The 14751-nt window shown below is 21.5% G+C and overlaps 4 protein-coding genes across 4 annotated transcripts; 3 read left to right on the top strand and 1 right to left on the bottom strand. All coding sequences in view use genetic code 6, as the record gives it.

Moving 5' to 3' along the window:
- Nucleotides 1–359: 359 nt before the first annotated feature.
- On the top strand, nt 360–623 carry TTHERM_01079060 (cytoplasmic dynein light chain 2; the record flags this gene model as incomplete). The annotated part of the gene is made up of 1 exon (XM_001025674.2): nt 360–623. The coding sequence occupies one exon, from the start codon at nt 360–362 to the stop codon at nt 621–623; it is 264 nt and encodes an 87-aa protein (XP_001025674.2).
- An 869-nt stretch (nt 624–1492) lies between these two features.
- TTHERM_01079070 (hypothetical protein) lies at nt 1493–7291 on the bottom strand (the record flags this gene model as incomplete). The annotated part of the gene is made up of 4 exons (XM_001025675.2): nt 5696–7291; nt 5211–5643; nt 4891–5138; nt 1493–4834 (listed from the first exon to the last, which is right to left on the bottom strand). Exons 1-4 carry the CDS (start codon nt 7259–7261, stop codon nt 1493–1495), a joined length of 5589 nt encoding a protein of 1862 aa, XP_001025675.2. The 5' UTR covers nt 7262–7291.
- Nucleotides 7292–8342: 1051 nt separating this feature from the next.
- TTHERM_01079080 (hypothetical protein) lies at nt 8343–11022 on the top strand (the record flags this gene model as incomplete). The annotated part of the gene is made up of 6 exons (XM_001025676.2): nt 8343–8457; nt 8528–9384; nt 9508–9615; nt 9666–9802; nt 9850–10082; nt 10169–11022. The coding sequence occupies exons 1-6, from the start codon at nt 8400–8402 to the stop codon at nt 11020–11022; spliced, it is 2247 nt and encodes a 748-aa protein (XP_001025676.2). The 5' UTR covers nt 8343–8399.
- Nucleotides 11023–11651: 629 nt separating this feature from the next.
- Nucleotides 11652–13142, top strand: TTHERM_01079090 (hypothetical protein; the record flags this gene model as incomplete). Its single annotated transcript, XM_001025677.3, has 6 exons — nt 11652–11891; nt 11951–12047; nt 12100–12256; nt 12319–12474; nt 12564–12977; nt 13031–13142. 6 exons carry the CDS (start codon nt 11652–11654, stop codon nt 13140–13142), a joined length of 1176 nt encoding a protein of 391 aa, XP_001025677.2.
- Between the last annotated feature and the right edge of the window lie 1609 nt (nt 13143–14751).

Raw genomic sequence — 14751 nt, forward strand, 5'->3', positions numbered from 1 at the left:
GGCTCGTGTTCCCACTATCCATTATATATTATATCATAAAATAAATTCTTTTTTTTTGTATTGTAGTTATGTTTCAAAGAAATTTAATATGTAAAATGGAGTGGAAGTAGTTTTAAAAATTAAGATTTTTAATTTCATAAATATTAAAACTTAATTAGTTAATAATCAAGAAAGCAAACAAGCAAGCAAGCAAATAAATAAATAAATAAACAAATTAAGAAAAGAATATTTTTTAGTTTTTCTATTCATTCAATTATATATCTAAATAAAAAGATAAAAACTTTAGTTAATTCCTAATAAAAGCAAGAATATTCATTATTCGAATAAATATTATAAAAAGCTGAATTTAGATAGGGAAGATGAATCACGAACCTGAAGTGAAAGCTACTGATATGGAAGAAGATATGATTAAAAGAGTAAAAGAAATAGCTATTAATGCTGTTAAAGAATACAAACAAGAAAAGTAAATTGCCCATTATATTAAATATGAATTTGATAAGATTGATGGATATGGATGGAACTGTATTGTAGGAAGAAATTTCGGATCTCATATCATTCACTAAACCAAAAAATATATTTTCTTTAAAATTAATGAATTGTGCTTATTACTCTGGAAGGCTTGAAGCTAACTCTAAGTCAAATTATATAATCAAGTAAAAGAGTATCAATATTTGTTTTTTTTAAAAATTGTATAACTATTTTTAGACAGATCTACTCTCTAAGCTATAAAATATAATTTAAATCAAACAATTTAAGGATTTTTTTAAAATTATGAAAGCTTTTGTTAGTAAAATAATTTAATTTTATATTTTTTATGCTTTAAAATATTTATTGAGAATTTAATATAAAAAATAAAATAAATTTTGAAACAGCTTTTTTAAAATATGTACAAATCAAGATAAAAATTTGAATTTTAATTAATTATTAAAGATATATATATAATAATAACAATAACAATGTTTTGTATTCATATATAGTAATTATTTGAAAATATCACAAAATATTGGAGGATTAACAACAAAAATGATTTTTTTTACAAAACAAGAATATAAAGCAATCAAAGAATAATTTTAATGAAGCTTAAACCTTATTTTATTATACTAAAATTATTATTTAAATTTATAAATAAACATTTTAGATAAAAATATTTTTAAATTTTTACCAAATAACATAAAAAAATATTAATTTTATAATTAAAAAAAATTTTGCTAATGATTACTTTTCAAATTAAACTATTTTATGAATTAAGTCTTTTATTTACTAAAGATAAATACATTAACAAAAATACTTAATTCTGTGTTAATTTCTTTTAAAATTGTTTTATAAATTAGTTATTTTATTATGTTAAAAATAAATATACTATTAATAATAATACTTTTTTGTGTTAAAGATAAATATTATTTAAATACGATTAAAATATTATTTTATCATTTGTTCAATGTAAATTATTTAAATTTTAATAAATTATAATATTCATCATTCAAAAATAAAATCAAGAATTTGGTAGTAAAAGTTCATTTATTTTTTGATAATCATCGTTTTTGTTTTAATTAATACTTACATTGCTAAGGCTGCTAGTGCTACTGTTTGTATTGCTACTGGTACCAAAGTCATTATAAATATCAAGTTTACTATCATTCATATCACTTGAACTATCTTCCATTGAATTTTGGCTTTTTTATTAATCACTTTAAAGCTTATCTGCTTCTTAGTTTTTTTATTACTTTTATTTGTTTGATTTTTTTTTAGAGAATTTCTTTTTTGTTTTGGTTTTATTTTCAACTGCATTTTTATTCTGTTTTTTATTTGATTATTATTTGTTAGTTTTAGATTTTATTTTAATTTTGTTGAAAGAAGCTACTTTATTAGTCAAATGCTCATGTTAAATTTATTCATTATTAATTTTTGTTTTCGAATCCTTATTAGTACCTTCCTCTTTAAAGGAGCTAGAAGATGTTTCTCTGTTAAACTCTTCACTTTTTTACTTTTGTGTAAACTATTTACTTGCTGTGTTAGATAATAACTGTTAAAGGTCTGCTCTCTTTTTAGGTTCATAATATTTTTTAAGTATATCATTATTGTTATTTTCTTATGATTAATGGTCACTATTTACTTTATTTTTCATATTTTCTAACTTTTCTTTATTAGCTTAAATTGTAGCTTTATAAACTTAATCTAAATGCAAAAAATCTTTCTTATATTACTCTAAAACAAATTCTTCACCTTATAGTGTTTCTGGATTAAATTATTAGTAAAGCCTTTCTTTATTACTTGAAATTTTATCCAAAAAATTCTATTTTTACCTTCCCCTGTGCTATTATGAGTTTTGATGATGTTGCTATTGGTGGGTGATATTTTAGTTATTAATTTATTTTTAGCTAGTTTCATTTTTGTTTGCATATTATTTAACTAAATTATCTCTGCTTCCTTCTTTAATTTTATAAGGAGGCACCAAACTTTTTCTATTTTCACGTGCACTTAATGGAAGTATACTAGTACTTAAAGGATCAATTATATTTTATTTAGCATTTTCTTCAGCTTATTTTTCTGTTAAAGGCTAATCTTTAAAATAAACTTCTTTTTTATTACTGCTTACTGTTGGGAATTTAACAACTTTAACCTTCAAATCTTATAATGACTAATTTTGTGGAGAAAAATTTTTCAAGATAGAAGGCAATTAAGAAGGTGATAAGCTTGACTATTTATTTATTATCATAAATTTGGATTAGCTCATTATTGAAGAATTATTTAGAGAGTTATTCTTTTATTTAAGCGAAGGACTATTTAAGAAAGATAGCCTGCTACTACGTTCATCTATTTTTTTTACTTTTTCTGGAGATGATATTTCCTTGATTGATTTAGAAGTAGGATTAAAATGATAAAAAATTTTGCTCTCTTCTGATATAATGTGTTTAATATTCTTACGCTCTTCTTCAAAGAAAACAGCTTCTTTGTATAAGTTTACATCATTTTGATCATCTTAAAGTTCAATAATTTGATTTTTTGTAAAACCATTAATTTTTTTTATTTTTGGAGTTAATGTTATTATATTTTATTTTGTTTTTAGGTCCACTGTTAATAGTGATGAGTTAAAACTATCATAAACTTCTCCATTTTCAATTTACTTTTTTTGAATCACTTTATTAATTGTTTTCTCCTTATTTTTGTAATAGCCTAATGAGCTAATTAAAATCCTTGATTCTTCTTAAGACCTATTTGAGCTAGTTTTATCTTTATAAAGAGAAATCTAAAATGGGTTTGTTGTTCCATTATTATAGAAAAGGCTTGTCCTAAAAAGTTAATCAGAAGATTGATTTTAAATCTATTTTTCTTTTTTCGGACTCAATGATTATAATAAACTTTATTTTTCTTATAAAATATCTGAATTATTTTCTTAACTTAAACTCATCCGATGCAGATCGCTTTCCATAGTATGAAATTTAGATACTACTTAACTTTAGAACTGTTCAGTATTTATTTTTTCTAGTGATTTATCAGAATTTACACTAACTGATTTCTTTCTCGGAATATCAAGTAAAATATTTTCTTAAAAGTTAAAATTTTTATCTAATTATCTTAAAATAGATGGTTTCCTTTTTTCTGTTATTGGTGATTATATTTCTAACATATCTAATTGAGTTGAGCTATTCTAATTAACTTTTAACAAATCGCTTTTTTAAGAATATTCTTCTTTAAATTATTTTTATTTAAATGATGGTTCATTCTTTTATTCATCAAAATTTTTAGATTCTGCATTTTGAATTTGAAAGCTACTTCCTTGTTCTTTTTGACCCTCTTCATTTATAACAAAAAATTTATCGCTTTTCATTTTAGAAGGAGATTTTTCCTTTTCTGTTTGTATCTTTTTCTTTTCTTTAATAGCCTTGCTGAGAACTGAAATAATATTCTTTTTTGCTTAACTGTCGTTTTCACTTATTCTTAAAATAGACTTCCTTTCCATAAATAGCCTATTTTAGTGTTAGGTTGTATGTGATGATTTTCTACTTTCTATGGGTAATTTAATAGTTAAGTTGTGAATTTTTGGCTTTTCTTCACCATAGATTTTTGAATCAAAAATAAATGATACAGCATTATTTGGACTCTCCCTTTCTTTTTTGAGTTTAATTTAATCTATAATTTACTTTCTTTTAACTAAGATTTGAAATATAATTAAATAAAGTTCTGAACATAAGTCAAATAGATTTTTTGTTGTTTATTGGCATTAATATTGAGCCTTTTCAATAATTTATTTGCTCGATTCTTAAATCATGTCCATCAGCTTAAACTCTAGGCATTTTTATGCATAATTTAAAATTTTATCTTCTTTATCTTTCAATGGCTAAAGCACGTCAAATAAAGATTATGGATTCCATGAATTATTTTTATTAGTTTAAGATATTTCTAAATTGAAATCTTATTCATCGTTAAACTTCATAACAAACTGAAGTACTTCTTCGTCATAGCGTTGTTTAATATTTTTCAGTTCATTTTCAACATACTCAATATCTAAAAAATTTATAACTACTACATCATGTGCAATTAAGCTATGAAACATTTTTTGAGCTGATGATAAGTTAGAAGGAAAAATCATCTTAAATTGCTTTAGTAATGTATTAAGTCCACCTGTATAGTTCTTTTTATATTATTAATTAAACTTAAAGGAGCCAAAAAATCTTCCTTCTTACTATTTGAGAAATTCTTGCATTTTATAGTTAAAGCAACTAAATTACTAGGAAGCTTAAGAAATATCTCTGTAAAATTCAGCCTCATTCTATATGACAACCTAAGCTAACTAAAGACAGGTATTCATTAGTTACAAAATCCTTTTAACAACCTTTTTTATTCAACATACAATAAATCTAGTATTAATTTAAATGAAATTTTAATTACTCCTAAGGTTTTTTCTAGTACTATAAACTATGACTCAAAAGGATGATGACTATTGTTAGTCTTAATACTTTCTGTAAACATATGGATATTCGTGTACCTCAAAGTATCAAGCTTACTATTTAAAATGTTTATAGAATTAAAATCTGTTTGATATTACTTATTAACACGACCCTTAAAAAATCGTATTTCCTCAACTGGTTCTACCTCACTTTCAAAGATATTTGAGGTTGATATTGATTTCCCTATTTCTTTATTAATATTTTTTTCTTTAATAAATTAGATAAATTAAACATTTTTAATGCAAATGAATTGAAATCTACCTTTTAAGAAAGGTGAAATCGATTGAGTTTTTTAAATTACTAATGATTTATCCATTAAACGAAAATTTCTCATTTCTTACTCCTTTGATATTTATTATGAATTCAACAAATCATCATTTAAGTTACTATCTTAAATTTAATCATCTTCTGTTTCATCAGCTACTGAGTTTTATATGTTTGATATGAGAAAACAATTACTATCTAATTAATTCTCATCAGATATATTATATTTTTTCTATTGCTAAATCTTCAGCTAACACAATTTGTCTCTTAACCTCTTATTTTTTTCTTGCTTTAAATTTTTTTCTTATATTCTTTAAGATAAATAGCTTCTTAGTTAAATAAATTTATTGCTCATTTTTTGAAACATATCACAAATCTTTTAGTCTATTTTGACTTTTTGCACCTTCTCGTATCTCTTTATCCTACTTAACTTTGCAACAACAAAAAATTATAAATATTTTATAAAATCTAGTAAATTTTACTAAAACAGACATGTATCCATTAGAGTTTGAGTCTAACTTAATTAAATCCTTCAGTAAAAATCTGTACTCGACATCTGAATAATAAGTTCTTGATTGTCTAGCGAAACTGAGAAATTTATCTTTGGCTTTTAATACCATGCTAAATATATTGTCTTCAATTGTGTTTATATCCAATTTATTTTAAATTTAACTTTGGTAGTCGTAATTGTAAGTTTTTTTAGAAGTTTTCCCACTTATTAGCTCTGAGTTAAATCCTAAACTCCTATTTTTAATAAATATTGAAGGTCTATGCATTTTATTCGAGCCTTTTTCACTTTTTTATAAATTTTGTTGTTAATTATCTAACTAGTTATTCATTTTTTTTTCTTTTTAACTGATTAAATCCAGCAATCTACAAAAAATTTAACCATCTTTCAAAATTATTTGAGAATGATTAAATGAATTAGACACCTAATGTTTGTATTCAAATTTCTTATGATTCTTCTCTTCTTGGGGCATTACAATTAAGTTAAGACTTGTTTTGTTGAATTTTTATAAAACATCTTTTAATTTTTTAGAAGTAGGAGTATTATTTGAAGTATTGGAACTCTAGTAAGGAATCTTTTGATATGAATCGAGGATTATGGTTTTATTTTCTTTCCCACCAATATAAAAAAGATCTCCTAAAATATTTTCAATCAAAGGATGATCAAAAACATGAACAACATATAGCATAGCTTCTCCTCTTTAAAATGTATATGGAAAGCTTGTTTTCATATTAGCTACCTTAGAAACAACTTAATTTAATTCTGTTATTTAATTAACCTATTCTTCTACTTTTTACTTTTAAAGAGTAATTTATTTAACAATTTGCTCATACTCTTAGCTAATCTTTTATATATCTTCATTCTACATCTTTTAAGCTTTTATCCTATTTTAATCAATCGTTTTGTAAATTTCCTCTTTATTTACAAGCTAAGCAACTTGCTCAGCCATCTTAAATTGAGTTAGCTGTTATTAGCTTTTGTAGTCCTTGAGGATTTAAGTATAATCCTAATTTCTCTTGTCAACGATCTTATTCAATTTTTCCATTTTCAGAACTAATTTTCTTTAGTCTTTTAAAATTGAATCAGTTCTTAATGCCATAAAATTTAATGTTTAATTGTACATAATCTATTCTTAAATTTAATTCTCCATAACTTCTAATTCAGCTTTTTTTTATTATATGGTCTTAAGAATTATATCTTCACTCTTTTCACCTGTTGTGCTTACTAGCCCTCTTATTCCTTTAAATTTTAGTCCTTCAGACAAATGATCTTTCTCCTTCTCTTAAACTAGATAACTCCCATTTTGATAAATGTTTTTTATCTATAAGTATTTCTTCTACTTTGCCTAGTTCTCTTCACATAGCAAATCATACAATCTTTTGTATTCTATGTTTGTTTTTTCATCAAATTTTTTATCATTCTGTTTAATATTTGTACTGCTAATTGTAATATTTTATTTGCTTCCATCTTTTTCGTTAGTTGTCTGCTATTTCTATTAACTCTATTGTTATTATTTCATCTCTTTTTACATAACTAACATCTGATTTTATTTAATTATATAGTGAGAATTAGTGCAGTAAGATTTTAATTAATTAACTAATAACTATTATATTGATAAAGTTTATAATAATAGTATTACAAATAGAAAGATAATTTTGATAATATTAACGTCAAAAAATATATATAATATTTTGTTGAAGAATAATTAATAATAATATTTTATAAACACTTTACTAAAATAACATTACATTTATTTAACAAATAATATTTTCATAATAAATTATTTTTCAATTTAGAGATATTTATTTATTTAAATTAAAAAGTTTTTGAAAAATATTTTTAAATTATTAGAATAAAAAACATTATATTTAAACAATTCAAACATTTTTTATCCTAATTCAAATTGAAAAAGTTTAAAAATTAAAATTATTTTAATGTTCTTTAGCTGTTCTTATAATATACTTGAAATTTATTTGATATATCAAATATTATTACTTATTTTATTCTTTTTATATTTTTATTAATTATACTTTTAAATACTTTGAAAAAAATTAGGTTTTTTATTTTTAAAGCAAGAAAAATTTTATAAACACTCTTCAGCAAATAATTAATAAGCTTAAATTCTCAACTTATTTGATTAACTATTTATTTACAAGTTTGTTTATGTTGATGGTTTTAGTAAATAAAAAGTTAAGGATTATATAAAATAGTCTTATTAAATTCTTCTTAAATCATAGTATGATTATAATAAGAAAATTTTTAGAGTTGTTGGATATTTAATTTTTTTATATTAATTGATACCAATATTTATAAATAGAATACTAATACTTGAAATATCAAAAATTTTGATATTATTTACCAAAAATAAATATCGAGCTCTATCGATATTTTTAAAAATCTATTTCTATATACCACTACACCTCTAATTAATATCTAGTTTAAAATATTAGCATTGCTTAAAGTGTTATCATTTTTTACTATTTAAATATTAAAAATTATAATAGACTTGAGTAAAAAAGTTATACCAGCTATATCTATCTAGACTTTTAGTATAAATAATACTGTAAAAGGTTCTGATATTTCATCAAATTTCTAATTATTTGATATTTATTAAGATTAACAAATTAATAGCCATTTAATAAAAATATTAATTACATTACTCATCAAATCTAAGATATATGAATATCAAAGTAGCAGAATCTCCAAATCCATAAAGGATTTAATTGGAAATGAATAGTAAAATTAAAATTATTTCTAAATAAATATGTTTTAAACTAAACTTATATCAAAAATTTTGATAATTCAGATTCTTTCTTCAAAAGTAGCCCCGCAAACCTTAAAAGGTAAGCTATAGAGACTCTTTAAGCAAGAAGAAGGATTAAGTTTAAAAAAAATAAAAATCTTAATTCACAAACGTCAGATAATCAGAATCACCAAGCTGATATAAGTAAGTAGGAAAAGGAACAGTTTGACAAGAAACTACAGTAATTTTAAGAAATTGATCTGTAAGCTTACAATATAAATAATGGAACAATGGATATCTAAAAAAATAAAAACGAATCGTTTTTAACAGACTTGGCTAAATTCTCTGCTGCCCATAATCATGAAAAAAAGAAAACATTTGATTTAGATGCTTTTCCTAGCATAAAAAAGTATATTAGGTAGTAAGCTACAGATATATCTAGGATAAGAAATGCTTCACCTTCGTTTTCTTCATAACCTTAAAGCTAAAATCATTAATCAAGATTAAAGCTCATACTCGAGGAGCACTCAATACATAATTAGCCGAATTAATTAAATCTATAAAATAATAAAAATGATGAAAATTTTCCAAGTTTTCCTGCTATTAATTCTCCTTAGTAAAATGAAATAGCTTTAACCACCCCTAAAAATTCATCTATCTTCACAACATAAACTATAACCGGGAATGTTATAGGCTAAAAAATAAGATCTCAATCGGTTTAAAATTAATCTAAAATGCAAAAGACTGAAAGTAGCATTTAGGCTAACTACCTACATTTAAATTAGGGTAAATATCTTGATGATTTATCTAAAGAGTATTATATAAATGATGAAAATGGAACAGAGATACCTTCCATAGATGATTTTTTAAAAGACAAAACTAAAATTAATTTCTTTAAACAAACTGTAAAACATAAATCTGTAAATTAATTACTTATTTAACTTACAATGTTTCAATTAAAATAATTGAACATTACATTAAACAAATAGTTTTAATCTAAAAAGTAAGAATAAATTTTAATTTTAATTTAAAAACTAAAATAGAGATTAAGCAATATGGTATTGAAGCTTGAAAATGATAAAATATAAATTAATTAGCTCTATAAAAATGATCCATACAAAAAACTTTTATAAAACATACCACTAACCTAAGTATTAGCTAATTTTTTGTATAATATTTATATTTATCAACTTATTTATAGAAATATTAATCAAAAGCTCCAAGGAGGCTATTGCATTATAGTAACTTAGAGTCTGAGATGGATAGGAGTTCTTATCTTGAAAATGATTTATCTTAAACTCTTTTAGCTCAAAATATTTCTTTTTTAGAAACTTTTAAGTAAATATTTTTTTATTAAATTATAAATTATATTTTCATTTAAAAAGAAATGATAAAGAGAAATCAGAACCTACTCAAACACCAAATAATTTATATTCCTCTTCTAATGATTTCTTTAACAACTAAGTGAGTGAAGACCAACTCAAACAAATGTTTAGTTAAAACTACAAAAATATAGATTTTGATCAGATTATATAAGCTAAATAAAATAATATTGATCACTCTAGAATATAATTTCATTATTTTGCATAAAATATGATTAAAATACAGAAACAAAAATGTAAATATCATACTCATTTTTATATTTTTTTAAGAAAATTTATTATATTATTAAAATATATTTAAAAATAACTCTTTTAAAAACAGAAAATTTAAATAAAAACACTTAAAACGTTTTAAACTATCAGATATGGAATAGAAAGGACAATATGATTTAAAAGATAAAACTAATTGATGATTAATCATAACTTCTATAAGATAATGGAGTTGATAATAATTAATTATCTACTAATTCTGTTTCTAATTTTAATTAGGATTCTACTAAAAATCTATCAACTAAAAAATGGTTTTAAACAAAGAAAAAACTCAGCAAATAATTCAGCCAGAGCATATAAATAAATAAAATATAATCCTACTAATTGAATCAATTTTTGATCTATCTAAAAGAAGAATATGAAAAGCATATTGAAGAAAATGAAAAAATGTTTTTAAAATATATCAAATAATAATTAGAGTTAGGAAAGATTATTGATGAGAAATAAATGAATGATATAATTTATAACCATTTAATAGATATAAACTCTCATTTTGCTCAAAAGTCAAAATAATATATTTTAAATGAGAAACCTGTATTCAAATAAATTCATAAAAATACTGCTATAACTGAAGAAAACGAGTAAGATGTAGATACAAATTTTGAAAAACCACAAAACTAGTCAACTAAAATGAAAAATTAAATTCTTTAATAAAATTTATAATCTTAAAATAGCAATTATTAAAGATAAATGAGATATAAAAGAGTTGGTAAAGAACTTAAAAAACTTAATACTGGTCTTAGTAATTACTCAATTGAAGAAAAAAAGTAACAAAATCAATTTTAAGATGGAAGAATCACTGAAGAATCATACTTTGATCCAATAATTACATCTTATACTTTAAATACTAACTAAAACTTAAAAACAAACTTGAGAAATCATACCAGGATTAACTCTTTTTGTTGAAATAGATTTTTTCGTACTTTTAACAAATAGATTTATTTTCAATAATAAAAAATTTCTATTAATTATTAGAAATCATTAATTTTTAATGAAAATTATTTAAATTTATTGAAGTCTCTTTTTCTAAGGAATTATATTTATCAGATAATAAAAATCTATTTTATTTTTAAATTTAAAATAATTTACTGATTTTTTGATTAATTAAAATTAAATTTCAAAAGAAATAAAATCAAAATTTATGAGGAAATTTTAAAAATAAAAAGAATTATTTTGAAATTTCATTTAATTTAAATTAGAAATGTATCTATTACATTTCATCTAATCTTTTAGAATAAATAAGTTTTACTGGTAAGGCATTTCTAATCAAATAATTTGCTGCTAAAAATTGCTCTATATCAAATTATATTATTACTATTTTTAATAAATCTGATGACCTTTATTTTTTTTAACTATGCCTTTCTATTAAAATTGAATAAAATATCTTTTTATCTAAGGAAAAACATTGCCTAAGATAAATTATTTGTATTATTAAAAAGCTATTAAGAGGATTTTTAATAATTCTAATTTTACAAAAACTATCAAAATTCTTATCAGATTCTAAAGAATATTAAAGCTTAAAGATTTATACAAAAATGATATTTTTCTTTGAAATACCAGAAATTAAGGATAACGTGAATATAGAATAACTAGCTAAGCCTGAAGCTAAAGCAGATTAACAAGCATAGCAATACCTTAATCATGTGGATTCATTAAGAAATTAGTATAAAAATGTTATGACAAAAGAAAAAATCATTGAAATCATGAAATTAAATGATGGTATCCTTAACTACAAGAAAATATTTGATGATTATCTAAAGACAAACGTTGAAGTGGTAATAAAACTTTTTATTTTCTCATTATTTATCTAAAATATATTTTTTTAAACAAATAGTTGGCACTTGTAGGCTTTAGATAATACAATGTCCCTAGCTTTAAATACAAAACATTTATTTCAAAAAACATATAAGAATACACAACAAACTAAAATTGTAAGATTAAAAGAATAATTAAATGACGAATATATTAAAATTTTATTATTAGCAAATTAGGAAGCATGCGCAGCAGAAATAATGATGGCTAGGTATTCTTATGCATTCAGCTTTTAACTAGATGCATTCCCTCACTTAAACTACGTTCTCTAAAACATTCATAATACATTCAACTTAACTTAAGAATATAAAGAAATGAATAAGTTCATGTAATAATTTTATTAATAAATAAAATAGTATTGATTAATTTTTTTTTAAATAATATTCATAGCGCTGAACTCGATACAGCTATTGAGACTTTTAAAACTGGAATTTAACCTATAGAAAGATTATATAATGTGATCAATGATGTTTTATATTTCTTGGTCTAAAGATAACAATTTTTGATTCCAGAGTTCAAATAAACCGTTTTCTATTCTGTCAAATTGTAATTATTTTTTTTTTCAATTAAATATTTTATTAAAATTTTGTTAAGTATTTTTTTAGTAAATAATAATTTTTTTTTTTAAATTTTAGAATATTAGAAACTAGTGTTAACTCTTTATATGCTGAAAAATTAAGATTGTAAAAAGACTTCAAAGGATTGAGTTAGATTTGCAGAGCTTCTTTTACAAAATTAACTTAAGCTCATTCTAGATTTTTAGAAATAAAACAAGAAATTAGAGATGATATTATGGTATTTTTAGAATCTGCCCTTCTATTCTGGAAAGGCTATGGTTTATGGGCTTTACTCAATTTACATTAATAAGATATTGAATATGATCGTTTTAAAGCTAAGAGCTTTACCTAACTTTCTTATGAAGTTACAGAAATTTCAAAATATATCAAAGAGTAGCTTCTTCCATAATACAATGGATTAAAACTAGATACTGATTATTTTGATTACGGATATGGAATTCTCAAGCAATTGGTCCTCCCATAATGTGAAAGGTAAAATCTTTAAAATTGTTACTAAAATATAAAATTTTTTATTTTGACAATAGATGTTTAGCAGTACACAATTTATAAAGACATAATGAAGTCATAGTTCTAACACCAGATTAAATATATGCATAAGTAGAACCTAAAGATGACTTTGTCCTTGCTTAAAAATGAATAAAAATATAATGTTACCCTCATTTAAAAAATTAAGATTTATTTTTAAAATTATTTTATTTTGTAATTTGTATTTATAATCATGCAAACTATATTCTCCATTATAAAAAAGCTTAATTAATTTTATTGATTGAAAATATAAATTTTTAATAAAAATTATTTAAAAAAAGAATCACTCTCACACTTATTATAAACTATTTGAAAATAATAAAAAAATTTTTTTTTTGACAAAATAATGAATGATATTTCATAAATAAGAAATATTTACTTGCTTTAATTAGGACTAATAAAAAAATATCTTTTGTCTATTTTAATTCAAGAAATAAGTTTAAAAAATTTTCTTATTCAATAAAGAAAAAATCAAATAATTTTTTTAAGAAATAAATTAAAAAAACAAAAAGGAAAAATAAAATCTCAAATCAAATTTACAATTCTCAAATTGAAAAGTTTTTTAAATCCCCAATACTAAACTAAGAGCATACTCTTGATCTACTAAGAATAAGAAGCTCTTACCTTTCTCGGCTATTTTGATTCAATTAACTAGCCTTAATGTGTTTCCTATCACACATGTGATAAATATACTCTGACATTCACATAAAGCTAGTTTTTTGATGCGCTCAAATACAATTTGAATAGATTTTAAATTTTTGATTTGATTGATAATAAAAATGATATAAAAATGAATTATGATTTTTGATATCGCCTGTATAATCAAAAAACCTAAAACCACCCAACTAACATCATCATTATCTTAAATTTTCTTTTTATAAATTCAATTTTTCTCATAATTCTTCATTTAAATACTTGATTTTTCTATAAAACATAGATTCATTTCATAAGTCTCTTAGAATAAATAAATAAAAAAATAAAATTTAATTTTGAATAAATATAAGAAAAAAAATTTGAAAATAAAAAATAAGAAAAAAATAAGAAAGCTTAATAAAACCAAAACTAAAAATGAATAAAAATAAATTAATTAATTAAATGAAATAAAAAGATAAATAATAATAAAAATACACCCAAGAAAAATAAATATCTTCATACAAATATAAAAGTTATGTCTTTTTTTAAATTATTAAGTTTCGTAAGCATTTCTTAGTTTTTATTTATCTAACGAATATAATAAATAATATTTTTATATTTATTGAAAATTTCCACTTTATTTTTGTTAAAATTTTATTTGTATTCTTTAAGATATTTTTTCTTTTCTTTTAATTATTAGCAAAGTAAAAAAATATATCTTTTTATGCCTTAAATTATTTTTATGATAAATACATAAATTTAAATATAATATTCAAATTAAAAATTTACTAAAGTATACATACAGACAATTTATATTAACATCTTAAATAATAATTATTGATTTTAATGTCAATTACTAATATTTATTTTTATTTTTTTATATAGTCACAGAATTATTTTCCTGAGAAGAATTTTATTCCTAAATATCTTAAATTAAGCTGCTTGAAATAAAACATTCTTAAAGTATAGCTTTTATTGAAAAAATTCTGTTGTTAATTATTCACTTATAAGATTTAATAAATAATTTCTTATTTTAATATTTTTAATATATTTTTACATATTTATTTATTTATATATTTTATAGTTA

Source organism: Tetrahymena thermophila, assembly GCF_000189635.1.
Source record: "Tetrahymena thermophila SB210 genomic scaffold scf_8254185, whole genome shotgun sequence".
NCBI lineage: Eukaryota > Ciliophora > Oligohymenophorea > Hymenostomatida > Tetrahymenidae > Tetrahymena > Tetrahymena thermophila.